Source organism: Pseudorasbora parva, chromosome 9 (genome assembly GCF_024679245.1).
Source record: "Pseudorasbora parva isolate DD20220531a chromosome 9, ASM2467924v1, whole genome shotgun sequence".
In the NCBI taxonomy this organism is placed as follows: domain Eukaryota; kingdom Metazoa; phylum Chordata; class Actinopteri; order Cypriniformes; family Gobionidae; genus Pseudorasbora; species Pseudorasbora parva.
In genome coordinates, this window is record NC_090180.1 from 42,309,649 (window position 1) to 42,323,355 (window position 13,707).

Sequence of the window (13,707 nt, forward strand, 5' to 3'; positions counted from 1 at the left end):
CAACGACATGAGGGTGAGTAATTAATGAAATAATTTTCATTTTTGGGTGAACTAACCCTTTAATGTCAGAACGTCTTATGTCCCCTTTTGATTAAATTGCTTGACAATGAGAAGAATCCATGTTTCAGAAAGCTTTATGCCATGCTACGAGCCCTTGCTCATACATATTGGTAAAAAATATTTCAAACAGGCCATCTAAACTATAAAAACAGTGGTTTATATGATAGCAAATGAGTATTATTCGCTATTATATTATATTATATTATATTATATTATATTATATTATATTATATTAATCAGAAATAATAATTCTAAGAAAAATTATTAGTGTATTATTGTGTATTACATCATATTTAATAAAAGAAAAAGTATTTCCAAAGACAAAAACATTAATTTAAAGTAAAAAGCTTTATTATAAAGACCATATACTGGGAGAAATGTGTTGGATTTACATGATTTAATTACATCAGTTCCACATGAACACAAACATCATTTGTTCATGTAACAACATTATTTTGAAGTCACCAAATCAAGTAGACTCAAACAGATTTTATATCATCACATGACAGGATTCAGTTCACTGAGTTAAAATAGCATTAACTGTTAGTGAGAAATAGAAAATATTATGTTAAATGCTAAATCTTCTCCTTAAAGGGATAGTTCAACGAAAAATGAAAAATACTCTCATCATTTACACATCCTTGTGCCATCCCAGATGTAAATGATAAACAAAAACAAAGACTTGTGAAGTCCATTGGACTGTTGCACCAAGCTGGTTTCAGTTGTTACCCAGGTAAGTTCGAGATTAGTTTGAGCAAACTCTGTTTTTTTGGGCTCAAGAAGGTGGATAGGCTTTTATCAGTGTTCATCACCATGGTAACTTACACTACACAGCCACACCCCTGTATCTCTCGTTCCAAATTAAAGCAGTTTATAATGAGAGAGCTTTAGAAATAAAATTGTGCATCTTTTATAAATAATATATTAATTGACGTGTAGCCAAATAGTAATATAAATACTAAATATATCATATACATTGGGGATGACGTGAGTGTAAGTACATTTTTGCGTGAAGTATTCCTTTAAGTATCCAAAATCATAGCCTAAGCAAAAGCTATACTGTACTGTAGTAACTGTCACCACAATAGTAACTGAAATAGTTCTAAATCCCAACATAACTGCATTATCAAGTCCCCTGCTTTTCTCATATTGCTCAAAAACAGAAAAAAAAACAATACTTTATTTCAAAATTTCTACTCTCCCCATTAAGTCTCACGCAAAGCATGCTGGGAACTACACTTGTCAACACGCTGTCAACATCCAAAATCATTTTAAAGTACTTGATGGGTTACCATTCGGCCTACAAAATTTAACAGTTGATTACACATTTTAGAGAATTCTATTAATAATAATAATAAAAAAAACAGGATTTTCAATTAGACCAATATAAAAAATTATAAAATCAAATAAATAAATGACAATATTTTCTTTTTTTATACACATATCAATGTAATTTGAATAACTTGTTAAATATTGCTTATACCTTTCTAAATATTAGTGAAATTTCATGCATGCATGCAACATTAATTTAATAAATGTATTGAGGCCTGTGCACTGTATTGTTTATGAGAGTGCTGCTGCCTGGCTCTTTAGCATGTGTTTTGGCATTATGCTTTGTTGTGTGTTCTTTTCTTCAAGTTTTAGTGTAAAGAGTTGTTATGTGGCACTGTGCTATAATTCCTAAAACAGTTTTTGCCAGCTGAACCCCTATAACAAATATTATTAACTTGTAGTACCATAATATTATCCTTTTTTATATAATGTATTTTAGGTCTTTGCATATTTTTCTAATTTGTATATGTCAGTGTAGCTTTTTATTCATTTATTTATTCTATTAAAGGTTTTCTTATTAGGTTTAAAAAAGTAAATCATGAATCAAGTAAAACTGTTAAGTTCTGTTTTAAAACAATATTACTAATAATAATAGGTACACTGTAAAAAAAGGCAAATTTTGAACTTTTGCAGTACAATCGACTTGGATGTTTAAGTTATTTCAACTTAAATTATGTTAAACTGACTTTAAAAAATGAGTTGCATGTTGTATAACTAATAAAAACAAGTTTAACATTGCTTAACTTATTTTGATGAGTTAAAACAATGTAAAAACATATGTTGTCATAACTTATTGAACGTATAATTTTTTACAGTGTAGAATCAATCATAATACAGTTGCTGATTACTTTTAAACAGTAGTAAATTGTCAGGGAAGAATTTCACATTTTCACAGTATAAGCTGTAAGAAAGATGCTCATAACTTTTTTTTAAATTAAAGGAAGCGCTTGAAATCATACATTGTGTGTTTATAGTATTTCATAGTATTTTACAGTATCCAAATCTTTGCATGATTTCGGAGGACTAAACACCGATGAAAAAAACAACAACAATTACATTTATAGTTTTTTTTTCAGATACTTTATCCAAAGTAGCTTAAAAAGCATTTAAGCTTAAACAAAAATCTTGATAATTTCATGGAGCCATAACTGTTGCTAGCACTATGCTCTACCAGTTGAGCTTCTGTTCAAATACAAGCATAAATGAATTATGTTAAATGAGGATTGATCAATACGTAAAGTAAGCATTATTGTTTAAGTTATTGTTAAGCAAATTTCCTAATTCATTTTGAACTAATCAGCCCTTATTTTATTTAGGACATCTCCTGGCCCTCAAAGCAAGCACTTCCATCCTTTTGATCAGATGTTTCTTGATTGCTCTGTGACTGGAAGGCACTAACCGCTTTCTTCATTTTTATAGTTTTCAGGGCAACACTTTTCATTCGCTTTGTTCTCTCCTCCATAATGCGGCGCTCTGTTTCGAGCAGATTTTCTCCTTTAGCAATCTTTTCCAGGACAAGAGTTTCTTGTTTCATTTTCTCGAGTCCAACAATCCGGTCCTCAAAGCCAGGACTTTTTTCTTCTTTCTCAGTTTTGATCAGGATTTCGAGATATTCAGCTGTGGAAAGAGATTTTGGCTTCAGTGCAATTTCATCCAGTCTTCTTAGGCAATCAGATGAAAGTTTGATGAGTTTCTCTAATTTGTACTGAATTCCATTGAGTTGCTTCTCAAGTTCATCAAGCATTTGCTTAGAGTCCATAAACTTTCCTTTTGCCTTCATGAAGTTGTCTTTCAGCTCTTTAATAGTTTTTTTCTCTATTTTTGTTTCATAGGTCCACATGAAATTTTCCTTTGAATGAGCAGAGTAATGACAGTTTTCAGGGCAGATAATGCAGTAGCCATTCTCCATCACAGCACAAGTTTGCACAGAATCTTCTTCAGGGAGGAAGCAGTTGGAGTGACATGTGAAGAAGCAGTTGTTGCAATTCATGGTAAAACAGTTTACAGGGGATCTGTTTGCATTCATCACCTCTACATCTTGCTCAAAATCCTCATTTTGTACCATGTTCTCACTCTCATTTTCCAAAAATTGCTTGAATTTTTTTATCTCACTCATTTTAGAGAGACCAGCAGTTATTTGAGGGGTAAGGCTTGTCATGGCTTTCTCAAGGCGCTCTCGTTCCTCCAAGACCTTTATTGTCATCGTCAGATCTTTGCTTTCAATGGATCCCAATGCCTTGAAAAAAGCCTTCATCTGTTTAAAGGTTTTGTCCCAGACGAGCTGTGTCAGTTTATCATCTTCATCATCATCATCATCTGAATCATTGTCAGAGGTTGTAGGCTCTTCTACTTTTTTGTCTGCATACACAGCTGAGTTGTTGAAACTGAAATGGGTGGGTTCTCCCTTTTTATTTTTTTGACAGGGCAGCTCTGCTGCTTTGATGGCTTCTAGAACCGGGATGTTTTTACCATCTGCAAATGTCACCATAATCATGATATTCTCTGCAATGTCTTTTCCAAAAATGGACAGTATTGAGTCAAAGATGTACTTCTGATTGGCACTCAGGCGGGCAAGAGAGGCCTGGACAACAAAGCAGACCGCATCAATGTGATCGATTCCCAAAGGGCTACAAAGAAAGCTTTTGACCTGCTCTGTAATCAGTTTATCATGAGCGATTCCTCTTGTATCCCCAAATCCGGGTGTATCTACGATTGTGAGGGAATAGGGAATTTGAAAGCCAGGCTGATTGTACAGCTCATAAGAGGAGACGTTATATGTCTGACTTTCAGCTTGTGTGCGATTGGTTACTTCATTGATTAGTTTGAAGCGATAAGCATCCTGCCACTTTACGCCCAGTATGGAATTGAGCATCACATTGACCAGCGTGGTTTTTCCTGCACCTGTTGATCCCAAAAGAAGAACTACTTTGTTTTTCACATCCTCAACCTTTCGTCCGAAGACATACTGATTAAAACTTACAGTCTCTGCCATTTTTTTGTGCAGTATCAATGTATGTATTGATGGATTGCCCTTTTTTATTCGTGAAGATTGATTTAAGAACAACCCACTCCCATCCTTTTTTGATTGTTTTCCCTTAAAACTGGCTGAAAACAAAGTTTCAGGGCTGGAGAGACTCACTCCATCATTTCCACAGTTTGCAAAAACTCTGATTGTGTAAATTGTGTCTTCTTCCAGTCCCTGAAGTGTGCACTCCCTGTTTGTAGATTTCACAGATTTCCACGGCTTTTCAATTTCCTGATCTTTGGTGCTGACTCTGTATTCCAACTCGTATCCAGTGACCAGCACATCCTCACCCACAGATGTAGGAACATCCCAGACTATAGTTGCAGACTCCGATTCTAATCGTTTCACTATAGGCGCTCCAGGAGGAGCACATGGATAAGTCTTGAAGAATGATGTTGTGTCACTTGTCAGACTTACTCCTGGACGACACACTGCCTTACAGGTGAAACAATATTCCTTATGTGGTTGTAACTGTTTGACAGTGACCTGATCAGAAACCCCGTCAGTAAACACCTCTGTCCATTCAGAGCTTTGTGCAGACTGATATGAAATACAGTACGACTGAACAAAACTAACCCCGTGGTCCGGAGGTTTGATTTGCAGATGTATGCAGTCATGCTCAGCACTCAAGAAGACTGGTTTCGGGGGTTTTGAGGGGAGCTCGTACTGCGAGTTTATGAGTCTCCCCCTTTCATAAACATGAATTGAAGAGGCAGTGATGAGTTCATCCGGGATTGAAGCAATGCAGAATTCAATGTTCTTTCTTCCTTTATTAGCTTCTTTGAAATCCAGGAAGGCCTGTATGTTTTCCCTGGTAAGTGTAGTTACATTTCCAGAGGAAAACCATTTCTCTGTCTTTTTTGAGAAGTCTTGATCATAACTTATTTGCTCTGCATTTTTACATGATTGTTTTTTCAGGTAATTCTCCAAGTCTGAAATGTATAGTTCCTTTTCATTTAAGGAGGAAAGTGCAAAAGCTATCACATAGTTATTGGATGCTTTCAAGACAACCTTGTCCAAGTCATTGCTGGATGAAAGAACAGGGACATCTTTCATGATTTCAAGGTAAGATCTAATGACATTCATCTCTCGCTCTCGCTCATTTAGATACTTGTGTACCAGAGCACCCTGAAATGGGGATCTTTCTTTGTCACTGAGAGCATCAGCAAGCTCTTGTTCTTCTTTTCCTCCACCCCTTATAGATGGAAGAAGCCTGCAGAGATGTTTTTGAAAAACTATTTTGTACTCAGAGCAGAGGTCCTTAAATTTTCTGATTTTAGTTTTGATTTCAGGGAATTGAATGGTGACATTGTCCCTCATCAGGTCTTGACATTGAACATCACAATTATCCAGTTCATCCATGATCCGTTGGGCACGTCGTACTAGGCTTACACTGATCTCTCTGACTAACTGAGCAGCTGCTGAATCTAGTTTTTTCAGAGGGTAAAGCCACACGGTCATGGGCACAGCATTCTCTCCATCTTCTCCCAGCAGTTTTGGCAGCTCTGAGTACACCTTGATGGCATCTACATATGAAACCGGATTGTTTTCCAGAGCAAAATCTCCATGAAAAGTGCAACTGAATTTGTTCATTTTCTCTTTTTCCGATTCACTCATTTTCAAAGATGCTTGACCTTCAACTGATATTAAAGGTATCTTTTTGATTGATGCTTGGAGAGTTCCTTTTATTTCTTGATGATTTTCATTGGATGAAACTTCTTGGTCAAAAATAAAGAACGCTTGAGCTCCATACAATAGAGCTGTAACAACATGTGTGGCCGAGCCCTCCTGAAATACATTGCAGTGCTTTACGTTCCCTGCTCCAAGATGTTCCATAGTTAACTGCTCAAAACGTGTCGTTGTCCGATACTGTAAGGTGACTCGAGATTGATTTTTGGACTTCTTTTTATTATTTAAAAATTCAGCTGACCCTTTCACACTAACTAATCCACTCATAAAGCTGGCTTCAAGAGATGCAGAAACATTCAAAGCTTGTATTTTGTCTTCACTTGAATCTGAGGCAATGATTTTGAAGTCAGTGTTTGGCTGTGGCCGTACATTGATATTCTTCTGCAGCATCTCAGCATCCCAAAGAGTTATTCCTTGGGAAAATGTTTATATTAATCATTAGTTACCCAAAAGGTAAAATAGTGTGTCTGTTAGTGTTAGTGTGGCTGTTAGTGTGTCCGTGTGGTTTTTATTACCTGGAATGAGGACATCTCTTCGGCAGTCATAAAGCATTCCCAATTGAAAAGGTCGGCCAAGACAAGCCAGTTCAATGGTTTCAGAGTCGGACATCTTTCTAAAGAAAAAGCCTTGGATTATATATTTTTTGTAAATTTTAAACACAAGTATACAACATTAGAAAATAAACTTTTCCCTGAAGGAAGGAATGGAGATATGGCAAAAGTGAACGGACAGATTGGGATCTTGCCTGAGAGCCCAATCCCCTTTGATTATAAACATGCCAGTGGACATCTTCCATATCATGGTCTCTTCAATATCTTTCATTGGAGAAAAATGTCCAAATATGGTCGAGACAAATTGAGCTAATTTAGGACATGCATCTGTGCTGTTGTGACCTCGGAACCTGAGTCTGCACTGTAGAGAGCAGCAAGTGAAGCCATGATTTCAAAACTCGCCCACTCTCCCGCAGTTTCTGTTAGTACAATTTACTACAGAACAACTCATTATGTCCGTGTGAAATTAACAACCTCCTCCTGATAATCCACAAAAAAGTATGTTTGTGCCTTAGTGGCTACTTCACTCTGAGAAGCTGTCAAGTATTCCATCACGCCCCTGTTCTTGTAGCATCAAATAACTAACTACAACCAAATTTATTTTAAAAATACGAGCATTTGAACTTACATCAGTGTAAATAAAGCTACCTAAAATGACAGAAACCATCTTTGGAAAAAAATAATACTTTGAAGTGTTATTTTGATTGTTTAGTTTGTCTCGTGTCCCATTAGAATTCTAGGAGGGGGCTGGATTTATTAGCTACACTGGGACCAACCACCTGGGGGCGATTGAGACACTTTGGGTTCACTTTTCAGTATTTGTGCCGGTTTTCGTTGAGGAGGTGAACTGGAGACCCAGGCATTCAACGGTGATGAGTTAAAATAGTAACCTAGACATTCCCTTTCAGTCAGTCACTTTCAATGTTATGTCAGAAGTAAACTGATTAATTTCTACCAAAACTCCATAATTGCTGCCCCTTCCAGTGCCCTGCATAAGCTCCACCTGCACCTACTGGGGATGGAAGATGGGACTTAATGCAGAGAAGGTCAATCACTGCTGTTCCTTCTGACCCACACAGATCTATTGGATAACATTGGGGAGGTGTGCTATTTCCAAGTGTCTTTCTACGGAGGCAACTGTCAGGTGAAAATTACACACATGGACTGACCATTAGGAAGGTGTCTGTGGTAGATTCAGCCTGGTTAGGGTGAAGTTGATACTGAGCAGAGAGGCAGAGCTGAGAGCTGTCTGCTGAGACAAAGACATAAGACAAGGCAGCCACACCGTGGAAGAGTAAACATATGGGATCATTGTAGGGATCACAACATATGGGCACCTAACTTAGCACAGGGCTTAAACACTTGTGTACAAATGAGTGTTAGGCCTGGTGTGAGATGTCTCCACCAAGTTTGATTTCCACAGGATGTTTGTAGGAACAGGGTTCGCTAGCTGGGGAACTCATGTGAGCAGCAAGCTGTATCCTGTCTAAAGAGGGGAATGGCCTGGCAAGCGAGATACAAGCAGGTCTCTGTTTTTACTGGCTACTGGATTACATGGGAGTTCTACACTGGCTCTACAGATAAAAAAAATCTGGCAAACTTGTTGGGTGTCGCCCAGCTCTACAGAGGTCAGTGAGGCACCATGTACCAAAGGCCAACAGGAAGCAGCACTCCTTGTAGAGTGAGCTTTCACCCCAAGTGGGCATGGCTCGCCTTGGGTCTAGTATGCCAAGACGATGGCATCCACTATCCAGTGGCCCAACCTCTGCTTAGAGACAGCATTTCTCTTCTGCTGGTCAGACCTCCATAACAGACAAAGAGTTGGTCTAAGGTACTAAAGCTCTGCGTTCGGTCCACGTACAGGCGCAACGTGCAAACAGGACAGAGCACGGTCTGCCTCCTCCAGTGGCAGCACTTGCAGGTTCACCACCTGGTCCCTGAAATGAATGCGGTGAACCCTAGGCACGTATCCAGGTGACGTGTAGAGTCAGCTGGCCTGAATTACATTTCATTGACCAAAAATGCCTGTAGGTCTCCTACCCTCTTGTTTGATGCCAACGCAGTTTGGAGCACCATTTATTAAGACAGGTTTTTCAGCTCAGCTGACTGCAGTGGTTCAAAGGGTGCAATGCCATTAGCATTATGGAGAGTTCCCAAGAGGGTACAAGGTGAGGATTTAGCTAGAACGATCTATACCTGCAGGAGAGCCATGACAAGCTTTGGATCAGAACGGATGAGAACGTACAGGCAATGAATGGGAGACACAGATTTCCTCACCAGATGGCAGTGCTCTGTGGATACAACTGCATTGCTACTGCATGCTCCACATACCCCTTGGTCACACTCAGGTAGTGAGGTGGGGGGAAGATGCACCAGCTTGGTTTCGGGCAGAAAACGGTACCACAATCTGGTAACCTCTTCATAAAGAATGGTAAATACCTCTGGGAAGAATGGTACTGGGATGGGGCAGTGATGGTCAGCATGCGCCTTCTCAAGATACCAATCATCCAGCTTCGAGCATTCGAGACATGGTGGCCACTTGAGCCCGATGCTCACAGTGGCCCGGGAAAGCATAGCCATCAGCTCTGGATTGGACTTGATTAAAGCTACTCTCCCTGAAGGGTCTTCTTCTCCAGAGAACTCTAGCCCACCCTCCGATGCAGCAAGGGTCCCCGAACAAAATAAAGACAAAACAAAACAGAGATTCTGACACGGAACGCACATTTCAAAGTAAAATAACTGGCTGTGGCATTGTTTTTTTTTGAGAAATATGTAGGGGAATTTTGCATGCTAACTACATATCTGCAAGCATTATGATATGTTATGCTTTAGTAAAGTGGAAAACTTACATACAGCAACTTGGTTGATGTGAGGCAGAGATTGTGACTGTCAGACAGGGCCAGGTAACGACCGCATTCAGGGCTTGCTCTTTTAGGGAAATAAGCTATTTTTGGGTGCTGAAGTGCACAGAGGAAAATGGCCACGCACAGCTTGCAGGGAACAGTGCAGTGTGCAATGCTCTCTGGTGACTGTTTTTACAAACAGCAGCAAATGCTTTTTCAGATTGTGGCCATCACTGCAGTGCCATCACATCACCACTCAAACAGAGCTTCTTCCTGACTCTGAGAATATAACTCGATGATGGTAGAGCTGAACAATACAAACACTTGGCTCTGAAGTGAAAAGCTGAATGTGCGATTGCATTCACTCTTCTTTATGTACCTGCTTTATGGGGTGGAGTTTGCAATGCAAATCTTGCACGCCAGTGTCCATTGGCTCGTTTAGTTTACATTTAAAGGTAATTGGGCTCCCAGACGAGATCCCAATTCGTCAGTTCACTTCTGACGCAATGTCGAATGTAATGACTGAAAGGGAACATAAGTTTTAAAGAAGTTCTAGAGCATTCATTGGGCCATCCTCAAATATGAGTACAATAATCTTGAGACAGTGCTGGTATATTTAGTGCTGGAAATAATTATATAGCCTTATTACACTGCTCTGTGAAATGCTTGATTCTGATTGGTCAATCGCGCATTCCAGTGTTATTTTATTCCCAGATAACAATGCAAAAACTGAATAACACACCACTCCTCCAGTTATCTTGACTGGTACTACTTCTATGCTTAACGCTGGCACCATCTTGTGGCTGTTAAAAACCTAACCACCATGGGTTACAATGGAAGACTTGAGTCTGGGTTTCCTTTATAAAGTTTTAAATATGGATATTTTTCTTACACAATTGATTCGAATCAGAAGGCCTTTTAACCAATCAGAGCCGTGTGGAGCACGTTATTTGACGGACAGCTGCATTTTTATGGACTTCAAAAACAGCTACAACTACTGCTTGGATTAACTTTAGCCTGGAGTTTTTAAATACAACTCTGATTATATTAGTCTGAAAGAAGAATGCCATATACACCTATAATGACTTGAGGGTGAGTACAATTATAGGCTTGGTTTCATTTTTGGGTGAACTAACCCTTTCAGCATTCATTTTCAACATTTAGCATATGGTAAAAACAAATCTTCAGCAATAGATAAAGGCTTAAAGGGTTACTTCAGGGATTAGCATATGGCTTTGTATCAGAAGAAACCCTGGAGTATATTCAAATGATTGTGCTCCTCCCCCCTTATATCCCCCTGAGACAAGAGATTTATGAATTTTATTTTAGCCAGAGGCTAAAGACTACAGCCAGCCGAGGGCGCTATTTCCACATGTTTTCAATCCTCGCATGGGGATGGGATCGCACTCACAGCTCAGCTCACAGCTGCAGGCATTCATGTAAACGGATCGGTGCGGAGCAAAGTGAGTGTTTCAACTTCTCAAATTAATTCCTATGAAAGTTAAGCTTCCAAAGGCATGAACTGAAAACGCGCCAGACTGAACACACGCTGTAAATGTATGCCGTGAGCGCGGTCGCATTTAACTCAGCTCTCATCACGAGCTCATTCATGACGGTGTAATCTGACTCCTGCAGCTTGTGCCATGAAACTCCCTCAGCGGCTAAATCACATTAGATTAAACAGACACGTTCAGTTTTTAATTGTAGTGTATGTTCTCTAACTGAACTGATTTTGAAAATGAGGGCGGTCACGATGGGAAAGTGAAAGTGATCCAGTAATCTAGTAGGTGGGTTTGGGAGTGGCCTCACAGGGCAGCGAGGCATTCTGGGAATTGTTGTCTTTCATCCCCATGAGATAGAAATATATTTTCTGTCTTTTCTTAGTCTAGAAAGCACCAAATAAACAAATTATTTCACATTTCTACTACATTAATGACCCAGTTTAAATACAGATTAATCTTTCCAGCACTGAAGTACCACTTTAAAGCAGTTTGGAACTGTTTTTCTTGGCGGAAGCTTTGCGTAAGTGCTAATCAAATATTGAATCTCAAGACAATATTTTGTGTCCAATTTATTTGAGACTAGTAGCCATGTAATATGCGGGATATAGCTTATTATTGCTTCGCGTCGGGGTCCTGATCACTCGGTCTGGGTTTATTCTGCGATAACAACCGGCTGGGTGTACACTATCCCTTACATATTTTGCTTTTTGTCTGTCTGCCATTTTAAATTATTTGGTTACATTTTCAAACCCCTCCGACAACATTAATGGGATTCTTACCAAATATGTGTTAGATCGTCTTTAAACCATGCTGTTGAAAATGTATTGTTTAGTGATAATGTTTTTGATTAACCATCTGATGCATGCATAATTCACGGTAAGGACAAAGAGAAGCTGCTGCAACAACAATAATAATCTGCTATGAATCGGCAAAGTGATATGTTGAATGTTCACATCATAGCTGTGTTGATCAATCAGTATCACGACCAGAACTATCTGTTATGAAAACGTTTTGATAAAAATTGTTATTAAAATTTATGAACTGCCAGTCAAGAAAAAAAGCAATCAGACAGAACTACACAAATATTGACATCTTTATAAAAGACAACATAGTTACCGTAATGCAGCTTCTCAGGTCATTCACTAAAATACCTGCAAAAAAACAAAAACAATAATCTGTAGAAATGTTCAGTTACAGAATTTTTTGTGAAGATCAAGTGCCTGTTATGAGTTAGAACAGTGTTTCAAAAAGTTTAATTTCCACAATTGAATATAGACTCTATATATTATATTTATACACAGTTAGAAAACAAAGGTACAATAGCTGTCTCTGAAAGTGCCCTTTCCAAAGGTAATAATCTTCCACATCATATCTGTATTAACTTCTGTTAATCTTTTGTACAGTTAGCATAAAGCCTATATTAATACAATTAAATATCAAGGTTTTGTTTTGGTCAACAAATTTATATTAATTTAATTGTATAATATTACAGCATTTAAAGTACATGGCCTGACCTGACATTTATGAAAAATACTGGTGTATTTTACATTTTGTACTATATATTTTACTTTGTTGTTTTTATTGTATTCACTTGTTTACCTAGCAGCCATTACAAATAATTATTATATATATCTGAATTTTGGTTTGGAGGAAATAATTGACTAAATGTATTTTAATTTAAGCAACATACCTTTTGACTCTCTATATAACTCCAGAATGATTTGTCCCCTTCAGGTTTCATTTACATCTAAACCCTGTGGTTTTATACTGTCAGAATCAGGGCCACTCCTAGCAACGCTGTGATTGGGCAGCCAACGATTCTCTGACAATCTACTTTTTCATCTAGATCTGAATAATAGTAAAACTAGATTGGAAAGAAAATGCTTTAATAATAATAACAATTTAAACATCTGCAAAAAGTTTCAACAAAGTTACTTACAACACTAGTTTACAAAGGACTTTGACACACCATATATCCTAATGACCGACCAGTCAGCCTGACAATATGATGATTGATGCCAGATAACTAAACAATAGCTAATGCAACTCGCATCCCAAAAATGTTACTTCATTCTCAAATGCCATTTGGATATATGGTGTTTCAAAGTCTTCTGTAAACTAGTGTTGTCACAATACTAAAGTTATGACTTCATACCGATCTAAAATACCATATTTACTACTTGGCTTTCCATACCTTTTAGACAGCATGTGACCGACGTTTTAACCGCCTCAATGTAAAAAAAAAAAAAATCATGATTTATCACAGTTTTTTATCTTTTGTCAAATGAATTTAGGTAATAATGTGGTTCAGATAACATATGTTGACTTTCTATTGGGCTTGCTGTGATAGTCTGTGTTCCCGGTGTACAGGTGCAACACTGGTTATCACTTGCCCACTGTGGCACCGTCCCTCAATGTCATATAGATTTTTTTTTAATAATGTAGTTCAGTTAGAGAAGTGACACTACAAATAAAAACGGAACATGTCTGCTTAATACAGCTAGAGCTGCGCATTTTCTTACTGTCCCATCCCTAGTTTCTATTTATCGAACCACTTTCCTTCATTGTATTACTTTTTTTTAAAATTAATTTAAGGCAAACCAGCGATATTTTTTTTACAGTGCTGCTGTACCTTGCGTTTTTGTAGGAGTGCTCTGAGCACCTGAAGTTGAAAAAAATAAAAATCAACTCTGAGGAGAAGAGCA

At 38.1% G+C, this 13,707-nt stretch overlaps 1 protein-coding gene across 1 annotated transcript; it reads right to left on the reverse strand.

Moving 5' to 3' along the window:
• Nucleotides 1–389: 389 nt before the first annotated feature.
• On the reverse strand, nt 390–12,716 carry LOC137089173 (uncharacterized). The gene is made up of 4 exons (XM_067452679.1): nt 12,693–12,716; nt 12,119–12,153; nt 6,622–6,715; nt 390–6,519 (listed from the first exon to the last, which is right to left on the reverse strand). The coding sequence occupies exons 3-4, from the start codon at nt 6,713–6,715 to the stop codon at nt 2,705–2,707; spliced, it is 3,909 nt and encodes a 1,302-aa protein (XP_067308780.1). The 5' UTR covers nt 12,119–12,153; nt 12,693–12,716; the 3' UTR covers nt 390–2,704.
• Between the last annotated feature and the right edge of the window lie 991 nt (nt 12,717–13,707).

Bases quoted from the DNA above. Each gene is read 5' to 3' on its own strand.
- LOC137089173 (XM_067452679.1), bottom strand. From the start codon at position 6,715: ATGTCCGACTCTGAAACCATTGAACTGGCTTGTCTTGGCCGACCTTTT. The intron at 6,520-6,621 runs GTAATAAAAACC...CATTTTCCCAAG, and splicing joins AAGAGATGTCCTCATTCCAG to GAATAACTCTTTGGGATGCT.